The sequence below is a fragment of the Pavona decussata genome, unplaced genomic scaffold (assembly GCF_977016875.1).
Source record: "Pavona decussata unplaced genomic scaffold, jaPavDecu1.1 SCAFFOLD_191, whole genome shotgun sequence".
In the NCBI taxonomy this organism is placed as follows: Eukaryota; Metazoa; Cnidaria; class Anthozoa; order Scleractinia; family Agariciidae; genus Pavona; species Pavona decussata.
The window spans coordinates 610,332-625,560 of NW_028145600.1; the positions used below are offsets into that span (position 1 = coordinate 610,332).

The following is a 15,229-nucleotide window of genomic DNA, read 5'->3' on the forward strand; positions in this document are numbered from 1 at the left end:
TCTATCTAAATATTTATCCCTTTATTAATTATCTAATATTTTAGTTTACTACAAGATTCGTCATGTTGAACGTCGTTATCTCTCCTTTAATAAAGGTAGAACAATTTTGCTCCAACTTGAATCCCACCGAGTCCTTTGGAAACTTGCTAGGTTTTCTCTGTAACTTGTAAGAAGCGGCTTGCTTACGGGAAAGCCTCTAAACAGCTTCTATAAAGGACGAAAAATCAATCAACAGAGGCCGGAAGAATAACATTTTCTTAGAACAAGATTACTCAAACAGCGTAAAAAGTTTTATTTCGGACTGGTCTTCGAGGTGTACAGTCGAGCCTCCCGTAAACGGACACCCTTGGGGCCAGAAAAAGTGTCCGTTTGAGAGAGTTGTCCGCTCATAGGAGGTTAAAAATGAAGTGTTTAGGTTGTCTGTAGCTGAGAACATGACCAAGTGTCCGCTCACGAGAGGTGTCCGCCTACGCGAGGTGTCCGTTAGCGGAGCTTCGACTGTATATAAAATCTTGTTAGGAACGTTGTGTTAAAAATTGTGTTTCGTCCAAGTATGCCCTCGGCTGTCGTTCACCGCACCCGACGTCGTCTCTAATCGTTGATTAAACTGAAAGGCACATTTGAACATTTGGGAGAGGACGAAATTCCTAGTTTTCTATTGCAATGGTTGACCATGAAATGGGTAGCTTGTCATTAGTAAACCTCTTCCTGAAAAGTCGCGAAGGGAGTCGCTTGTGTACTCCCCAGTCCCACTCTATACGTGCAGCCGCTGAGGGTCACGTCAGTCACGGAAAGTTGTCAAAATGGTGTAACAGAGTTGTCATGATGTACTCAAGAATTTTATGTGACAAGTGGTAACTGAGAATGATGTATTAATCAGTAAATGACACAGGCATACTCGGAAAAAAATCCGAGTGCTCCTATCAGGAGTCGAACCTAAGACCTTCCAATTACTAGTTCGGATGCTCTACCACAGAGCTACAGGAAACTGTTCGAAAAGTAGCATTTTAGAAATGTTTACCTTGAGCTGTTGAGCCAGTTCTCTACTATCGTGAAATATCAGGCCGTTCTCTTCGTGTTTTACCAACTCGTGTAAGCTAAAGGTATAAGACAAATTATTCAGTGAGTGCAGACACAGGCCTACTCGGAAAAAGGAAATCCGAGTGTTTCTATCAGGAGTCGAACCTAAGACCTTCCGATTACTGGTTCAGATGCATATAGTTGTATAGATTTTAATAAGATGAAATGATTGTTGTTTTCATTCCCTTGTTATTGTATTGTATTGTATTGTATTGCATTGTATTAGTTTTGTAGGATTTGTATATTAGTATTTCAGAATTAACTTAGCATTTATATATTCGTAGTCTTAAGAGAAGTGTATAGTCGACTCCCGATAACTCGAACCTTTAAGGGAAATTGAAAAAAGTTCGAGTTACCGGGAGGTCGAGTTATCGAGGGTAAAGTTATATAGAAGATGACCTGAAGGGAAAGGAAAATTGGTTCGAGTTGGCGCGATGTTCTCGCATTGCAATAGTTTTTCGGAGGGCTCCCGTTGATAGCAGGGACATTCAGTACCCTCAAAAAATAAAGGAATCTTTTTCTCTCATAAGTTGGTTTGAACTTCCATACAGTAAAACCTTAGTGTTCTGACTACGAGCTCACCATTCAAAGTGTATGGCGCACACTGGTAGGCCACAGCCAAACATGTCAACCACCTAAAAAGAACCAAAAAGCATTTTTTTTTTTTCATTCCAAATATTGTTAGCACTGTAAGTAATACAGCTATTGTAAGTATAGTAAGTAGTGTAATTGTAAGTACTGCAAGTACAGTCAGCATTTATTGCAAACATAGTAAGAACTGTAATTTATCGCATATAGAGCGGTTTTCAATTGAGTGTCGAAAGTAATTTCGCGTTTGGTTTGGTTTTGCATTACTACGCCCTGGGATTGGTTAACAAAACTCGCGCCACTTTCTCAACCAATGAGAATCCAAACCAAAACCAATCGTGTTTTCGCCGCACGTGTTTTCCCGCGCTTGGCGCCAGTTACATGTATTTGCTTCGAATTCTGACTGGCTCGTTGTGTTGTTTACATCTGTTACGATTGGCCAGAGTAATTACTTTGGTTTTGGTTTTACGACACTCAATTGAAAACCGCTCTAGTGTAAGTTGTGTTTACTATTGTATTCTGTGTCAAGTCTAATAAAAATCTTAAAAAAAAAAAAACATTTTTTCTTCACTTCAGGTGAAAAGTGTCAGTAAGAGAAAGATGATGAGGAAAAGCAACCAGCGATATTGCTGACTGATTTACTGACCTTCATGGGGAGATCAAGTCCTGATGATGATTTATGAAGACACACGCCAAGGTCAGCTGAACCTAAAAAATTTGATGAAAACTCGTTCATTAATAACAAAGCTCAACATACGACAACGCGAACCAGAAAAGCCTGAACTCCGGATATTGCTTCTGGTATGTTATGTTACGAGGAAGCGAAACTGCAAGATGAATAAACCGGTAGACCACGCTAATTATTAAAAGCAGGATCAATGTAAAATGTAATTCCAGGGATTTGATTGGCTTAGCAGCCATGGTATATGAGCCATATATGATTATACCATGCCCGAGAAATAGAGACCATTAAATTGCCTCCTGCTTGTTGTTGCAAAAAATATTTCTTGATTATTTTGCTCACGCTTGTTGGATGTGAGATGATTATAGCCAACGCGCGCTCGTAGAATAATTGGTTAGTATCCTTGCTTGAGAAAGATATACAGTTGTGGTATTTAGTAGGTCAAGAGCATCGGACAAAGAACTTTTTATCCGAATACCCAACGTTAACTATCGAACTCACGACCCTTCACATCTACACACCGGTTACCCTGATGCTCTAGTCACTGAGCTACAGGAAAACTTGCGATCAACAACATGAGACACATTTGTTGGGTCAGATCTCATCTCGCAACTTCAATGTTGGTAATATTTGCTAGCAGAATTACAGTAACATTAGGAGGGTTTTTTGGGGGGGGGAAGGGGGGGGGGATGTCACCACATTACCCTTTATTGTAGGTCATTAATTTTACTAGGTTCATAAGCTTTCATACTCCTTTTTTGAGCACCTACCAAGCAGCCTTGGGTAATCTTCTGGCTCTAGCCATGGAGTGCAAAGTCTGACATGTTTGAAGTTCTTTTTACTAATGATATCTTGGTAATACCTTTTTAATGGTCCCTTGCCTGAGAAAGTAAAGGACAAAGTAAGCGTTGAAAAACTAGTTAAGACTCTTGTTCCAGTTAGATGAACTTTGCTCAAATGTTATATAGGGAATCCCGCAATTTGTACTCACCGGTTATTGCACAAACTAATGAGGGAAGAGTTTCTTGATCTTCACTTATAAATTTCTCATAAGCTGTTAGCAAAAACAAACACATCCATGCATTAAATATTCACCAAGTCTTTCTTACGTTCCAGGACGCTGAAAGGAGTTTCAAATACAGTCAAACCTCTTTATTACGGACACCAAGGGGACAGGGATAAGTGTCCGCATTATAGAGGTGTCCTTTTTAGAGAGCTAGGCTTTATATAGATTCCTGTCTCCTAGGGACCAAGTGAACTGTCCATAATAGAGAGATGTCCGTGTTAAAGAGGTGTCCGTAAGGAGAGGTTCCACTGTACTGTAAAATCCCCACCGAATGTGAGCCCAAGGACTGTTATGGTTAGTTAAAGCTTAGGGTAAAAGTTAAGTACAATCTTTAAATTCGGAATTTTAAGACAGTATGTCATCGCTCTGAGATAACTTCAAAACCTCTGATGCTCGATTCAGTAGACAAAAACGAAAGCTCCGTTCAGTCAGACAAGTACCCGTACCCGAGAACATACCTTTTTGTCAGTGCACGAGCAAAAAGCTGGGCACGGGCATTACCTCCAAGAGTAGTACTCGGGCACCCTTCCTGGGCACGGACACTGGTCTTAACAGAATTTTGTCAGTCTCCAGGCTTTTTCCTCACACCACCCTACGATACGCGATATGTCCAGAAATGCACGCTAATGAGATGCATGAAGTGTATGATAGAAAACACAAAGTGTCCCCTACCCTAAATTCTTACTAACTGACAAATAATCATATGAAAACGACGAAAGGTCTGCCATATATAAAGTACCCAAAATTAGGGTTAGGTGCATTTCTGGACAGAAGTGTACGATACAGTAAACAAAATGGCGGGTGCTTAATTGACGTACGAGGACACGATTGCTCCTTGGGCACCAAGGAGTCTGAACAACGGCCTTTTTAGTTCCCTGGCACTGGGCACCTAGTCTGAACAGGGCCAAATAGTCTATTGTTCAATCACTTAAAGTAGTCCCGGTAATTTACTGCGTTACTTAGGTTTGTCCTGAAGCAAACCATCCAGAAATAAGATAGTGGTAATCGGTGTTAATTAACAGATGAGGATGGTGTACATGAACAGATTTGAGCTGTACCAAGTTAATTTCTTACCTTCCAGCGCATCCAGTAGGATAGAGAAGTCTTCATCCTCTGTAAACATTGGAAAGAGAGTGCATGCAATCATTGTAAACAACAGGACAATGTTTGTGTTACACCTCAGGACCAAACTTGGAAAGCACTTTATAAAATGTTAAGGTAATGTGGTAGTGTAGTTTCAAACGTGCTTGAGGTATAGTGTTGCACACTCATTCTTTATTGGTTTTTACACCCTTTTCAAGACTTTAAAGGGGTACTGTCACAGAGATTTCTCTGTGTTTTGGTCGAAAGTACACAAATATTTGACAAGGCACCTTTTCACTAAAAATCAAATTGCTCTTAGATCACCGGAAAGAAAATATTAAGGGATTTCTCCTGGGAAGAGCAAACTATAATCAGGTTTTTTAGCGATTTCTCCTAATACACTGGAAGAACTTGAAAAAATTGGTTTCAACCCATTTCAATCTTGGCCATCTGCGGCCACAGATAACTAACACTAGTTTCTGTGTAGGAGTAGGTTACTGTTAACAAAAACTAAACCATTATTTTGACGATTCTGTCAATGTAAATATGTTTTTTGGCCATTCAAAGTAACATCACAAATAGCTGGCACTGCCCCTTTAATTCTGATGGCTTTCGTCAGCTAATAGTCAATTTGCTGTTATAATACATGCATACATACATAAACCTTTATTTTAACTCAAATTTTTGAATTACTAAGATAAGCTAGTATCTTCAAGAGAAATGAACAAACAAAACTAAACAACATTCTACAGAATCCTAATACCAAAGACAAAGCAAAACATGGACATTTGCTGCAAATGTAACTTTTTTATTCATTTCAACTAGACAGTCAACATGAAAGGAATGTGTGCACATAACACCATAAATGACATATATTACAATAATTGCACCTGTCCAGCTAGTGCTGCTGACTAGAAGGGCAGATCTGTGTTGTCTGTTGAGAATTCGTCCATCTTTGAGCTGCATTGTAAAGGCTGTCATAGCTTCAACGTTTTCCTTGTATTCTGAAGGACTTGGGGAAAATGGGGAAAATACATGATAATCAGATCAATAAAACTAGGTAAAATGAATTTGCGCTAAACTTTCAAGGTCACTCGAAACAGTGCAATTTTAATTGAAGAGCTGTTACCTTTGTGTTGCACTGAAAACTTCATATTCTTTAGAAAGTTTTTGAAAAAGCTGGAATGAAACGAAAAAGAAAACGTTAACTTCATGTTTTAAAAACTAGCATTTAAATCAATTTTCTCATAATTTATTAGCATTCATATAATTTAGGCTTGGTGCACAGGCTTTGTTCCAGCAGAAACAACAAACAAAACTGAAATATTGTAATAAAAACAACTGTAGAAAAAGGTGACTGAAAAAAGGAAAGTTTTAAGGATTGACAAAAAGCAAACAGTGTAAACTGTGCCAAAATGTTCAAGGCGACCTCTACATGAAGCTCTTAAGATTAATAATTACATTATTACTGTATGCCAGGAGAAACATGTCTTGCAGATTTCCTCCACAAATTTTGCTGTGCCAAGAATAGTCTCCTACGTGACGACTCCATACAATGGCTGCATTTCATGCAGTTTACAAGTTATTAAATGAGAGGAAAAAAATCTATTCGACAGAAAACAATGGAATCACAGTAGACTATAAGATGCTGTTGTGTCGGGGTCTCGTCCTTTTGACCGAGGTAAATTTTCAACCTAGGTTTAATCTCGTCCCTCTCGCGGGCCTTAACGCGTTCTGCACTTATGGTTCACGCGTGCATGCCGAATTGCAGTACTGTAATTAGAATCTTAATGTTATGTTTACCTTGTGTTGGACAGACAGATCCATTGCATGAAATCTTAATGGAGGTCTGTCATATAACGTGAGTGCCCTAAACACAAATGACATAGCAGTGTGTTACAATACATCTAACAGTTAACATGACATTGTCTCTAACGTATACACCTACTGTTCTGCTTTCAGTTGCGAGTAATATGATACAATCCATTTTCGCCACCGACATTCTTACAATAAACTGGAATTAAACATAATGCTGTGATGTTAAGAAGATATCATAGTCAACATGCCGCTACTATTTCATATTTAATGTTATACTTGGAGTCCAAAAATGCATTAGTTTTAAATTACACAGCAGTGCTCTTTGCACAGGTCTGTGGTAGATCTTGCACGATCACTGAATATTGCACTGAATATTGCACTGATTTCCAAGTACATGTAGTTAAAGGCATTCAACTCTAACCTGATTCCCCAGTGTTCCCATAGATCCCTTTGCATTGCTTGAGTGACACACAAGTTACTTGAAGACATGCCACCAAAAAAGAATTCATACCTAAAAATTAAAAATGTCATTTGTTGAGTCTCGTTTTAAAACAAGCTACCTGTATGCCAGTACATTGGCGTACATGTACAGTATGATTGTACGATTGCAACAACATTGAACAAAAAAGTTCATTCCAACTTACGTGAAATCTACAAAAGTGGGTACTACCATCAACGACATCCAGGTACCCTTCTGGTTACTTTTAAGATTGTCTCCAAATATTTTGTAATAGATGTAGTGTAATAAATTACTATTATATTTTAGAAAGATGAAGTTGTGATTGAGGCCAATTTTACCCTCATCTAGACGTACCCCTTTATACACCTGAGTATAGAGTCCGAAAGAGAGGTAAAGTTCCTTGTTTAAGGAAACAATTACATGGCACTGAATGCAGAGACCTGTAGCCCTGAAACACAGGTCTGTAAATCTTCAGACCAAATGCCCAACACTCAAATCAGTACAACAATCATGCCCCCATGAAAAAGGGTGGGATGATCTGACTAAATATAATGGTATGTCAATGAAGTTGCACATCATGTTGACCCACAGGTGGCCGACATGGCCGAGGTTAACCTGGTCGTTCTTACTAGCATGAAGCAAATAAGATCATTGATAGCCTCCCCGCCCCCCCAGATGGGATGCCAGTCCATTGTTTGGTTACTCCCAGTAGTATATCAATGGTACCCAGAATATAAAGACCTGAGTGAAGAGAGACATTCTGGAGCCTTGTTTTTCTGTCTAAGAAAACAAACTGGAAAGGCCTGGCCTTGAACCATTGATCTTCACACCCATTTTAGTGTACCTTTTCTCCTTAGAACTTAGTGGTTTGGGGTCATACCTTCCTGTTCTCTCCCCCTCACCCTGTTATGAGCAGCCACAGATACACTGTACTTAGAAACTTACCATCTAGCTATCTTGACTAGTGGATGGTCATTACTTTTCAATCCAAGAGCCAGGATAGTAAAGCCATAATTGTGCCAATCAATAATAAACTTGCTGCCACACAACAGACTCACAAACCAGGCTGCTGCTAAAGATGGGATGGCTGGAGGATTCTAATAAAGAAAATCATTTACCATTTTTGTATATACCTGTAATGCCTTTGAGTGGTATACTGTAAAATATTGCACAAGAGACTGGATTGTTTATGTGCAAGGCTATAGCTGAGTGTGCATTATTAAACACAGAAAAAAAAACAAATCAAATTGTGTCAATATACCATGAGAACTTTACCATCTCATAACTATTGTGTTTCATAAACCTTATACCCAAACGGCTACCATTTTAATCTTCAAATCAGCCCTTCGTGCCTTGTTCAAGGTAAAATATTCTTTTGATCTTAGAGCTTAAGAATGAGGTAAGAAGTACTAATCTAAATATTGAAATGGTAGCCATTTTGGCATAACCAAGTGAAGGTGTTGACGCACCATTTTCAGCACAAAAGGTCAAAATTCATGTGATACTCCCCCTTTAAATGCTTATGATTCTTTCCAAACACTTTCCCAAAAATTAGCAAAGACTTCCAAAAATACGTAAGGTAGATTTCAAGAATGATGTTTTGAGTTAACCCCAAATACATTTCAATAGCAAGCAAGAGCAGATGCCTTTACCAGTTTTTATTTCACCCACAGATGAAAAGGCTTACAGTTACCATGATTTAATTAATTTATACCTGCACTAGAAAATGTGTACATTGAGATCCACAACGAAGAAGCACAAAAAATAGTTGGAGAAATTGGAAAATTGCCTTTGTAGCAAAAAATATCAATTTAGGCAAACCTGCAATAAAAAAGAGAAAACAATCTGATACTTATTGGTATTGATGTACGGGGCATGCAGGATAGACTTGCAATAATTATAAGGGTAAAAGACTCATGAAAATAATCTGAGCATAGTTAAGGACGATGCCTACTTTTGTTACTGCGCATACGTTCTGCACATCTTCAGATACTTGGGGTTCCTTTAGGTGGTGCCCACTAATACAGGGATATTTTTGCAAGATTAAAACTATGCGGAGAAAGCAGAACTTAGCAAGCGCTCTTTATATCCGAAAAGAAAATTTGGGGTAACCATGCATTATTCAGAGATGATAAAGTTTCAATTTGGAAAAAAAAGCCATACATTGCTCTGTATTTTACTGTTTTTTGGATTAATTGTTGCTTCATTATCTCTAGAAAAGGTGTGGTTATTCCCAATTTCCTTTTTGGATTTCAATAGCCCTTGATAAGATCTACTTTTCCCGCATAGTCATAAACCACACAGAAATACTTCCTCCGCACCGTCCTTAAGGCATTTTATGTACATTACTGTAGATAACATTTCTTGCAATTTGTGTCACAATGCTTTAAATTATGACAATGAAGCCTGACACGACAAGTTGCAGAAAGTAAGGCTTGAAACATTTGTTGCAGTATTGCCCCAACACAGTCAGTTCAACCTTTTGTAGTGTTTACAGTAAGGCTGCAATAAAACACTTATCCCTAGCACTTCAATTCCATATTTCGCCATCTCCTTGGCCCCTTGCACTGTTCATGTTGCCTCTGCCATAGTCCTCACGTCCCAGCAACCAATGGTCATTTGCTGCTGGGAGGCTACTATTGGGCCCAGCGGCCTTTGGGCTTCCCGCTGGTTTTGGCCCAAGAGCATTATTGCAACCCCAGCCACAGCACCCCCAGATTGTGCTGTATCATTGTCAATGCTTCCGGCTTCTGTAACATTAAGCTATTTTTGGAGCAGGGGTGTTAGCCCTATGTCCAACCCCCAACCTGGAGGACCAGGGGGTCACTCTCTGTCTGGTCTCTACCCTTTGAGCTGTTCAGCATGGGTGACCCTACCAGGAGTGCAAGACTCCCGCCAACATAGCTCTAGGGGTCACTGAGACAGCAAACTGCCCCACCACGATAAGGTAGCGACCCCAATCCCTATGTGCCTACTGGCACGCGGAGAATTGATGATTGCTATAAAGCATTACGTAAGGGAGTGGTACTGTGCTGGTGGGGGAGTGGAAACAAATTGGATTTGTCAACGGGGTTGATATACATACATGTAACAAATGAGATTATGCAGCGAAACATAATTTCTTTTTTAAACATAACAACGTAGTGGAACGACCCTGGCTTCTTGAATACACTGGAAATACACTATATCTGTTATAATTCTTATAGATAATTACAGCTGGATATGCATGTACTTAATAAAAATGTGCAAAAAGTACAGAGAAAAGAAAGGACTTTAGGGTTGGGTCATTCTGGGCCGCTGGACTTTTTTGAGACCATTTTTAGCCTTATGGGACTTTTTTGAGATCTAAAAATTGGCCTCATTCTCACTGTGGCATCACTAACGTGCATACCTGAGTACCTCACATGGGAAACAAGCTACTTCTTACCTCTAAAGACTTCTGGAAATTCTGCTAATGTCTTTATGGTCACTTTTTCACTGTCTGCAAGTTCCAGGATGGGACTGGACCCTAAATATAAGAAATTTATAAAATCAGTACTGAAACAAAATTATGTCCATCATCTCTCACTAAGGGCTAGCCACTCAACACTAGTTGGCCCTTTGAGTGAGGGTGAGGGTGGTCACAGCTAGGGTTCATTATGTCCTCAGTGATTCTTGTTATGTCCCCAAATTGGAGACGAGACTGCCATTTCTATGTGTTCATCAGAGCCACATGAAGGTCTAACCATTTGCAGATGTCAAACAAAGGCAACACCCTCTGCTTGGTTATTTTAAGTAAAGACCCTGAGTGTTGGTCTGTCTGGAGTTCGAACCTGCAACCTCTCGCTCAACAGTCTAGTGCTCTATCAACTGAGCAAACCAGCAGGTGGCAGTTGTAAGAATTGTTGACTCCATACAGTTACTTGGAACGCGGCAACTGGGTACTAAAATGGTGCAAGCACACACAGTTTTCTAACTGATACAGGAATTTTCATTCCGGCTGGCGCGTGAAACAAGGCCAGTTTTAGGCTGAGACATATTAGGCTATTTTAAATTAATGAGTTTTCTACAGTGACTTTGTCTGAAAATTGGCTCAATGTTAGGATTAAGCTGGTATTTGTATTCCAAAAAATCTTAAGGAGAATTATACATGGACAACTGCAATAAATAGCAAAAACGAAAATTGCAGAAATTGGCCAAACGTATGTACAGAATCTGTTTTGACTTTACGAGGAGATACTTTGGAGTTTCTCTCTTCTTTACATAAAAATAGTGAAATTTTACCATGCAAAATTTGGGACAAACCCATTTTGAAACTAGCTATGAGTGAAGAAATCAAGAGATGTACCATCTGCTGGTTGCCATGGAAATGGGGTTTACCAGTTGTAATGGAGTTTTTAGCAAAGCACAAGGACTTAGGTACTCGAAACTATATTTGAACCCTGATATTTTCACAGGGCTGAAAGAACCAGAACATCAAGAAAAATATATATATCATTACCAGCAAAACTGAAGAAATGGTATAGAGCCACCTTAAAGGACCGTATTTGCCTTTGTGAACAAATGGCTCTCTCAAAATACAAATATTGTCTTTGCCGGAGGATCATTTGACCACCTAAGGGTGGAACATTTGCTTGGGAGAGCAGGGGGGATGGGGTGGATTTGAACAAGCCAAATCCTCAACAGTTCAATATCCCCTTGCCTGGGAAGGGCATAAACTGGACATATACAAATATATAATGTACTGTAGCCCCAGGGGGAACACTGCATTAATCCACTGGTCTTATCTAAATGCAGGTACACTCCCCTCCCCCCACCACCTGAAGCGTAAGTTATTAAAAATCAATAAGCCCTCTCCCTGCGTTATGCTCCTAGCCCGATAGGGAATATGGCAGAAAAAGCCACAATCGAAGAGACCGTTCCCCTTCCCATCCCCTCATCGCCCATCCCTCTGACAGCACCAGAGAGTTCACAACATACCTCCAAATCCTACCAGTTCTACATGGTAGCCCGCCTTTGCACATGACAGTGCATGATACTGCATGCGAGGACTTCTGCCAACATCTCCAAGAACCAGAATACAGATCCTTGGTTTGGAGTTACCCTTTCTCCCTCTTAGCCAGTAGACAGCGAAGATCACAAAGACAAAAAGTCCCGTCAAGGTTGCGTTCAAATACATCTAAAATAGGTTCTTCGGTTGCCTGATTTTCAGCATGTGGAAAGAAGCGAGGTCTTTCCGTTTAAAAATGGTTGTTTCTTTTCTGTTTGGACTTTTTTAGGGTTTAAAAATTGCCCACCATTCACGTGTTGTTTTCGTATATTATAATCAAAATATTGAACTTCTTTTCCTGAAAAAAAAAAAATCTGTCAGCGGAAACCCTTATGAGAACACGCGTCCGCTATGGAACTATGGGACATCATAACCCATAATTATCTTTCTTGTAGTCACAAATCAATTTTGTGGCCGAAAGAGGGGATTACTTTGGCCGGTTTTTAGGGTAAAGAAAAGCGCAAAAGATGACCTCCTTTGGAGACACAAAGCTTCGTAACCTTGGAGACTATTATACGACCAATTTGTCGAGAGGAGCTGATCCTTTGTGGCAAGGATGGAAGAGAATCTGGAACAGCTACCGGGCTAAATACGTTACATGCAAGAACGCCAAATTGACTCCGTTTCTTCACGTTGCGTTCCTGGCCATGGCTTTGAATTACGCTATTGATTATAAACACTTGAAAGGTAAGTCCTTAGAAGTATTATTTTCTTTCTGAATCTTTTTAAACAGTTTACTAAAACCCTGCTATTGCATCATTTTTAGCTTGTATGAACACGAACATGTAAAGCTTGAGTGAAAACTTGAGCTGGTTATACATGCAATATTGGCTTATTGCAGCATGTGGTTCATTCTCATCTCCCCTCCATTATATTTCCAAATTTTTAGCATCCAGGCCTTTGAGCTGTTTAATACTTTGCAGTGAGCTTAACAAATTCAGCAGTGGAAGGATCGGAGTGAACTTAGACAGTCAAAATGCTCTGAAGTGTGCTTTTAAGAGCTCCTAGTGGGAGGGGGGATTTCAGGGCCGTAGGTAAGATTTTTTTTGTCGGAGGGGGGGGGGGGCAAACTCTGCACACCGCTCGCAGGGGTCTCCCCTATACAGACAAGGTTTGTAGTTGGACATTTTTGATTTCACTCCTACACAGAAAGTTGCCTAAAGAAAACAAAACACACTGATGTTTTTGTCTTAAATTGTCATGATTTATTATGGCATAAACACCTTGTCTAGCTTAAAATTGTCCCCAAGGTCTCTGCTACACAATGCAGGGTTTGAGATTAGCCCTCGCCTACTCACCAATGCGAGTGTCAAGCCCGTTGGGCGAGTGGAAATCGCAGGTTACTCACTAGTTTGGTAAGTAGAATTTCATCTTCAGGAAAATAAAACTGGAACTGAATTCTAATCCAAATGTAAGTACTTTTTCACATTCTGAAAGCTTTAGAAACCTGGGACATACATGCAAACTTTCTGCTTCATAAATGAAGAAATGGCTCCTGTTCAAGTAATAATTACATGAAGTACCCGCTAGTAGTCATGATACTGCTAGTCATAAACCACGCCGCTGAAAACAAAATCTGATAGCGATAGAAATGGACTGAATTATGAACTGGCGACTGTTTAGGGCAGGGCGACTCTCCTGGTTTAGTGTTTTCCCTCGTCTGTTTTCGATTTGAAAATGTGGAGATCTTTTCCTGGAGTATCTCAAACTCACAACAAAAAGGCTGTGAAAGAAACTCCTTAAAAGGCAGATGCTAGAGATAACAAGAAGATGAGATCGAGAAGAAGAGGAGGAAGAGGAGAAAGTTGTCTTTACTGAAAAGAACGATGATGGTGTTGGAGATAACGACAAGTGTGGTGTCAGACTATGAATCAGACACTGAGATTCTGAAGAAATGATTCTGGAAAAACTAAATTACCTGTAACCTAATAGCAAGCTAAAACAGTGCTTGCAAGAAAAAACTGTCAACAGCAAAGTTGTTTCCTGTACTTTATTTATTTATTTTTTTTTGGGAGGGGGGGGGGAGGGGAAGGGAGTATTTGACAAGTGAAAACGTATCCGGGCGAATACAATCTGAACATCAAAAATAATTATTTGTGATCCACGTTGAAAAAAATATTTTTTCAGTCAATTTTCTTGTGATTTCGGACCAATATAGCTACAAGAAATAGCTCAGCAAACTCAAATGTTAGGAAAAAAATCAGATTTCCGGGCGGGGGCCCCCCTGCTCCCCACTATGTATGGCCCTGGGGGAACTTCCACGCCCAGCAATGCCACATGTAAGGCCCATTGGGCCCCAACTGGTCTGTACAAACTTTTTTTTTTGAATAGCACAGCATGAATTCATAGTTTTGGTGTAGTACTAAGTGATTCATTTATTTATTCCAGAACATTCCCTATGGAGGAAGTACCACTGAAAACCTGTGTGAATTGACAATACTGTACCCTGCAAGTTTACAAGTTACATGTGAGGGGAGAAGATTTAACATTGGAGTGGACATTTTTGGTTTTAATCAAATGTTTGTAAGAATAAAATCTTGTCTGTAAAACTTGTGGTTTGCCAATGTCTCAAAGAATGTTGATAAACTGCCGACTGGTTAGCTCAGTTGGTAGAGTACTGGACTACCGTGCGGGAGGTTGTGGGTTCAAATCTCGGCCGAACCAACACGGGGTCTTTAAATAACTGAGGAGAAAGTGCTACCTTTGTAATGACATCTGCAAATGATTAGACTACATTGTATCTAGTCTCCTCGGATAAGGACGATAGACTGTAGGCCCCGTCTCACAACCCTTGTTCGTAAATAACTCTGTGGGACTTTAAAGAACCCACTCACTGTAAGTTTGCAAAGAATAAGGGACGTAGTTCCCGGTGTTCTGGCCTGGTCTTTGTGTGTATATTCTCATGGCTCGGTGGGTAAATGCTCAGAGATATTAGCTGCATAAGCTACTCTAAAATCCAAGGGTAAGTAAAGAGATAATGATGTTGAAAGGGGAGGCTCTCTTGCACGCAATGTTCTCAGGGAAACACTTCACTATGGCAACTGTACAAGATGTTTGCAGTAAGACTAAAAAGAATGCCCATTGGCCACATGTTTTAATACCTAAAATTCAATCATTCTTAAAAAGGTTGTTATCAACTCTGAAAATACTCTTGTTTGTTGTCAACAAATGTTCAATGTAAATGTTGAAAGTGGTTAGCTCACTCCGGACAGTAAACTTGATGTCCTATGGGGAGGGCATGTGTTAAGTCAGTCAGTCTGACAGGTACTGTTTGCCTAGCATGACTATGTAAATCATAGCTTCTTGATTTGACACCTTCTCAAAAGAGCTCAATTTTGACTAAAAGTCCCAAGCGTCTATTCAAGTCAATAAGGTACTTACACTTTCCTCAACTTGCCGAGGGTACAAAATAAGGAAAGAGAT

At 39.8% G+C, this 15,229-nt stretch overlaps 1 protein-coding gene and 1 long non-coding RNA gene across 2 annotated transcripts; one reads left to right on the plus strand and one right to left on the minus strand.

The window, feature by feature from the left end:
• LOC146462147 (chitobiosyldiphosphodolichol beta-mannosyltransferase-like) lies at positions 1–12,084 on the minus strand. The gene is made up of 15 exons (XM_085085971.1): positions 11,737–12,084; positions 10,205–10,285; positions 8,492–8,598; positions 7,723–7,874; positions 6,739–6,828; positions 6,303–6,369; positions 5,629–5,678; positions 5,390–5,511; positions 4,491–4,529; positions 3,342–3,404; positions 3,121–3,231; positions 2,315–2,376; positions 1,663–1,715; positions 1,022–1,097; positions 1–207 (listed from the first exon to the last, which is right to left on the minus strand). The coding sequence occupies exons 1-15, from the start codon at positions 11,933–11,935 to the stop codon at positions 76–78; spliced, it is 1,404 nt and encodes a 467-aa protein (XP_084942097.1). The 5' UTR covers positions 11,936–12,084; the 3' UTR covers positions 1–75.
• Positions 12,085–12,181: 97 nt separating this feature from the next.
• LOC146462148 (uncharacterized) lies at positions 12,182–14,355 on the plus strand. Its single transcript, XR_014857209.1, has 2 exons — positions 12,182–12,493; positions 14,195–14,355. It is a non-coding gene; the product is annotated as an uncharacterized LOC146462148 (long non-coding RNA).
• Positions 14,356–15,229: the final 874 nt, after the last annotated feature.

What these genes read in the sequence shown, in the direction of transcription:
- LOC146462147 (XM_085085971.1), bottom strand. Translation starts at nt 11,935, where the DNA reads ATGTATTTGAACGCAACCTTGACGGGACTTTTTGTCTTTGTGATCTTC. An exon ending in CAGCAGCACTAGCTGGACAG is followed by an intron (nt 4,530 to 5,389) that starts GTGCAATTATTG and finishes CAATGTTTACAG; the next exon opens with AGGATGAAGACTTCTCTATC. An exon ending in CCTACTGGATGCGCTGGAAG is followed by an intron (nt 3,405 to 4,490) that starts GTAAGAAATTAA and finishes TTTTGCTAACAG; the next exon opens with CTTATGAGAAATTTATAAGT.